Source organism: Physeter macrocephalus, chromosome 19 (assembly GCF_002837175.3).
Source record: "Physeter macrocephalus isolate SW-GA chromosome 19, ASM283717v5, whole genome shotgun sequence".
Taxonomy (NCBI): Eukaryota; Metazoa; Chordata; class Mammalia; order Artiodactyla; family Physeteridae; genus Physeter; species Physeter macrocephalus.
Genome location: NC_041232.1, coordinates 7,283,033 through 7,288,779, shown reverse-complemented (window position 1 = coordinate 7,288,779; position 5,747 = coordinate 7,283,033). Strand labels below are relative to the sequence as shown.

The window sequence follows — 5,747 nt, the reverse complement described above, 5'->3', positions numbered from 1 at the left end:
GCCCCCCACAGATGCCAGCCCCCCGCAGGATGCCTGTTTTCATCACTCCAGACAATGCCGACCTGTTTCTTGATCCCTTGTATTGTTAGCACTGTTATCTGGACACTGGATGTTTCATTTGGGTTTCACAGCAAACACTGGACCCAGACCGTTTCATGACTGGCCACCCCGTCCCTCCAGCTGGATGCAGTGCTTCCAGAACGGGGACTGACTGCATCATGCGTCAGCCGCAAAAGATAAACACTTGCTCAGTTAGGAAATAATCTGGGCCTATGTTTAAAGAGCCTGAAAAAACTTCGTATTCTTTGACTCAGTAATTCTACCTGTAGGACTCTTTCCTAAGGGACTCATCAGAAACTTAAACAAACAAACCAACCCTGAAAGAAAACGAACAAACAAACAAAAATGCTCTCTGAATGTAAGCTCCACTGAGGCAAGGATCTGCATTTTGTTCACCGATGTAATCCAAGTGCTGACAGCAGTCTGGCACCCAGTAGGTGCTTATGTCTCCCCTAATTAATCTATAGAGGGAATGAAATCCTAATAATCCCACCAGCGTTTCTTTAGAAACTGACAAACTGATTCTACGACAGAAATACAAAGGACCTAAAATATCCAAAGCTGTCTTGGAGAAGAATAAGTTTGGAGGACTTCCACCATCTGATTTTAAGACTTATTATAAAGCTACAGACATCAAGACAGAGTAGTACTTGTATAGAATCTTCAGAAAGATCAATGGGAAAGAATAGTGAGCCCAGAAGTAGAGCCGCACTTAAATGGTCATTTGATCTTCAACAAAGGAGCCACGGGGAATCTAATAGGAAAAGGGAAGTTTTCAACCATGGTGCTGCATTAACTGGACATCCATATGGAAAAAAGGACCCTTGACCTCTGCTTCACACCATACACAAAAATATATCCAAGGTGGATTACAGACCTAAATTTAAAAGCTAAAACTGTGAAACTTACAAAACAAACAATAGGAGAATGTCTTCTCCAATGGGGTAGGCAATGGTTTTAGACAGAGTACAGAAAGCAATAACCATAAAAGATAACACTGATAAATCAGACTTCCTTAAAACTAGGACTTCCCTGGCAGTGCAGTGGTTAAGAATCCGCGTGCCAATGCAGGGGACATGGGTTTGAGCCCTGGTCAGGGAAGATCCCACATGCCGCAGAGCAACTAAGCCCGTGCGCCACAACTACTGAGCCTGAGCTCTAGAGCCCGTGAGCCTCAACTGCTGAGCCCACGTGCCACAACTGCTGAAGCCCACCCACCCGGAGCCCATGCTCCGCAACAAGAGAAGCCGCCGCAGTGAGAAGCCCGCGCACCGCAACGAAGAGCGGCCCCCCGCTCGCCGCAACTAGAGAAAGCCCGCGTGCAGCGACGAAGACCCAACGCAGCCAAAAATAAATAAAATAAATTTATATAAAAAAAAAAACTAAACTAAAAACTTCTCATCAAAAGACATTATTAAGGAAGTAGGCACTCCACAAACTGGGAGAAAATATTTTTTAAATGTATATCTGACAAAGAACTGGTATCCAGGATGTATGAAGAAACCTACAACTCAAGAAAAAAAGAAAACCCAGTTTAAAAAATGGGCAAGAGCTTTGGACAAATACTTTGCGAAGGAAGATATAGAAATGGCCGTGAAGCACACGAAAAAGCCTTAATATCACTAGTCATTGGGGAAATGCAAATTGAAACCACAATGAGATACCACTTCACATCCAGCAAAATGGCTAAGATTAAACGAACTGACCACATTACTGCTGATGAAGATGTGGCAGTATCTGGAATTCTCATACACTGTTGGTGGGAATGTAAAGTGGTACAACCGCTCTGGGCAAAAGTCTGGCAGTTTCTTGTAAAATCAACACACACCTACCCTGTGACCCACCAATTCCATGCCTAGATATTTACCTATGAGAAATGAAAACATATGTCCACAAAAAGACTTGTATAGGAATGTTTCTAGAGCCTTATTCCTTTTTTAAATTTTATTTTCTTGAAGTACTGTTGATTTACAATGTTGTGTTAATTTCTGCTGTACAGCATTCAGCTATACATATATATACATTCTTTTTCAGATTCTTTTCCATTATGGTTTGTCATAGGATATTGAATATAGTTCGCTGTGCTGTACAGTAGGACCTTGTTGTTTATCCATTCTCAGTGTAATAGTTTGCATCTGTTAATCCCAAGCTCTCAATCCTTCCCTTCCTCTATCCCCCTTTCCCTTGGCATCTACAAGTCCGTTCTCTATGTCTGTGAGTCTGTTTCTGTTTCATAGATGTTCCTTTGTGTCATATTTTAGATTCCACATATAAGTGATATCATATGGTATTTGTCTTTCTCTTTCTGACTTACTTCACTTTCTGACTTACTTAACTTAGTATGATAATCTCTAGTTCGATCCATGTTGCTGAAGATGGCTTTATTTCATTCTTTTATGTCCGAGTAGTATTCCATTGTACATATGTACCACACCTTCTTTATCCATTCATCTGTCGATGGGCATATAGGTTGTTTCCACATTTTGGTTATTGTAAATAGTGCTGCTATGAACACAGGGGTGCGTGTATCTTTTTGAATTAGAGTTTTGTCCAGATATATGCCCAGGAGTGGGATTGCTGGGTCGTATGGTAATTCTATTTTTAGTTTTCTGAGGAACCTCCATACTGTTCTCCATAGTGGCTGCACCAACTTACATTCCCACCAGCAGTGTAGGAGGATTCCCTTTTCTCCATACCCTCTCCAGCTATTGGTAGACTTTTTTTTTTAATTAATTAATTTATTTATTTATTTATGTATTATTTTTGGCTGCGTTGGGTCTTCGTTGCCGCGCGCGGGCTTTCTCTAGTTGCGGAGAGCGGGGGCCGCTCTTCGTTGTGGTGCGCGGGCTTCTCATTGCGGTGGCTTCTCTTGTTGCGAAGCTTGGGCTCTAGGCGCACAGGCTTCAGTAGTTGCGGCACGTGGGCTCAGTAGTTGTGGCTCGTGGGCTCTAGACTGCAGGCTCAGTAGTTGTGGCACACGGGCTTAGTTGCTCCGCGGCGTGTGGGATCTTCCCTGACCAGGGCTCGAACCCGTGTCCCCTGCATTGGCAGGCGGATTCTTAACCACTGTGCCACCAAGAAAGTCCCATTATTGGTAGACTTTTTGATGATGGCCATTCTCACTGGTGTGAGGTAGTACCTCACTGTAGTTTTGATTTGTATCTCTCTAGAGCCTAATTCTTTTTTTTTTTTAAAAAAATATTTATTTATTTATTTACTTATTTGGCTGCGCCAGGTCTTAGTTGCAGCTGGCGGGATCTTTGCTGTGGTGTGCGGGATCTAGTTCCCCGACCAGGGATTGAACCCGGACGCCCTGCATTGGGAGCATGGAGTCTTAACTGCTGGACAACCAGGGAAGTCCCTCTAGAGCCTTATTCTTAAGTGCCCCAAACTGGACACAGTTCATGTGTCCACAAAAAGGAGAATGAATAAGTAGACTGTGATACATTCAGACTATGGAATACTGCTCAGCAATAAATAGGAATGAACCACCGGTACATGCACCAATGTGGATGAATCCCACAAGTGTTAAAATAGAGGATAAAGGGATGAATATATAAATGTGTGACGAAGCAACTATAATGAAGTGTTCTGTAGAATCTAGGAGGTGTGTGAGTATTCACTGTAAAATTCTCTCAGCTGTTCAGTATGTTAGAAAATTTTCATAACAAAATGTTGGAAATAATACCTACGAAGGTGAAGATACTTCCTCACACTTAAGCATCCCGTCCCCTCAGGAATAAATTTAAAATAAGAGGAGGCTTGAGACAACAGTACTTTAGAGTCTGTGGTACTACTAGCTGTAAATTGTTCTTTTTTTCTTAATGGTTCTTTGAAACCTAACATATATGCACCCGTGTCTTCGAGTTTCTGGCTCCCTTCCCCAGTAAGCGTGGAGAATATAGGGAAGTATGGAGAGTAGAAACAAGAAAAGATGGAGATTAAAAACTCAATTTGCATCACAGAGCAAAGAGAATTTCCAGAGGATCACCTAAGTGTTTCAAAAGAGAGGAGAAAGCAGGCGTGTGCAATGCAGGATGTCTTAGCAGTGTTTTGGAGAGAGCACTCAGTTCTGATGGGCACCTGCAGAGAGTGACACGGGAATCGCGGATGACGGGGGGGGGGCAGCACACGCGGGGAGAGGAGGAGGTTCTAGGCTCAAGATCCATGGCAAGCATTATTTCTAAACCCTAGCATCGCAATAATTCTCACCAAGACAAAAGACTCTCGGTAGAGGCTACCCTGCAGGCACTGGTTCAGCCTGGTACACTTACCCAAAGGTAATCGCCGTCAACCTTTATGGCGAACTTAAGTTTCCGCAGACGGACGATGGTGGGAGGAGAGCCGGAAATATCAGAAATGCAGTGGACAACCCCGGCGATCTGTCCACAGAGCAGCTCCTGTTGGTCAAGCAGGGTCTAGGGAAAAGAGCCAATTCCAGACATTAAGTTGAAGTTCCCGAACTCCTGTGTCATTCCTTAGAGCAGGGGTTGGCAAACTATAGCCTGGAGGCCAGATCGACTCTGCTGCCTGTTTTTATATAATCCGGGAGCTAGTGATGTTTTTTACATTTTTTTAAGCGTTTTCAAAATAACAACAAAGAAGAATACGTGATAGAGACCTTACATGGCTTGCAGAGACCAAAACGTTCCCACATTGGCCCTTTTGAGACAGAGTTTGCCGAACCCTGCCTGAATTGTCACAAAACACCCACAGTGAATGCACAAGATGATTGCCTAGAACTACGTTTTTGTTCCTAGGATTATAGGCCTGGGCATGGGTAGAAGAGTGAGCCTTTATCCCCATTCAGATCCCCTGCGGAGTGGCCAGAGCAGCCTAGACTAGTGCCCACTCTCCAAGTCAAGTGTGATCACATGAGTGAATACACAGGCCTCCTAAGCGATCTTCCTGTTAACTAAACCGTGGGGCGGGCAGACAGACATCATGTGAAACAACGGAAAACGGAGAACTCTTGACTAAAAGAGCTGAACTTGAACCTAATCAAGGCTCTAGATCTTACTACTAGTTTAAAGGAAATGCACTGGGTAGAAAGCATTAAATGATACCATCGTGAGGAAGTAATCAGCCCAATCCAGAGTGGGGGACGTGCTGACATTCTACTGCATAAGAGACCTGGTTTCTTCAATAATTCAGTGGCACAGGGGGAAAAAAGGATGGGGGGAGGGGTGAGGAGTGTTATATGATAAAAGGGACTTGAAACAAAAATAACCAAATGGGGTATGTGAACCTTGCTTGAATGCTGATTAGGAGAGGGAGGGAGGGAGGCGGGGGAAGGAAGGAAGGACTAAGTAACATTTAAGATAATAAAGGCAAAATTTGAATATAGACTGTATCAGATGATATTATTGTTACTAATTATCGTAACTTCTGCTGAGTGGGATGTTAACAAAATACACCCTTTTCAGTTAGAGATGTTACTTGATACTGGTGAGATGACACCATGTCTAGGATTTGCTTCAAAATACTTCAGGAACGGACTTCCCTGGTGGCGCAGTGCTTAAGAATCCGCCTGCCAATGCAGGGGACACGGGTTCGAGCCCTGGTCCAGGAAGATCCCACGTGCCGCGGAGCAACTAAGCCCGTGCGCCACAACTACTGAGCCTACGCTCTAGAGCCCGTGAGCCACAACTACTGAAGCCCGTGCTCCACAACAAGAGAAGCCACTG

General features: G+C 44.0%; 1 protein-coding gene across 3 annotated transcripts in view; it reads right to left on the bottom strand.

Moving 5' to 3' along the window:
• The window catches only part of HPS4 (HPS4 biogenesis of lysosomal organelles complex 3 subunit 2), a 21,086-nt gene that overhangs the window by 9,487 nt on the left and 5,852 nt on the right, over positions 1–5,747 (bottom strand). For all 3 annotated transcript variants that reach the window (XM_028480790.2, XM_055080647.1, XM_055080646.1), the window contains one exon: positions 4,335–4,478. In XM_028480790.2, coding sequence (XP_028336591.1) covers positions 4,335–4,478 — 144 coding nt within the window. The remainder of the gene's footprint in view (positions 1–4,334; positions 4,479–5,747) is intronic.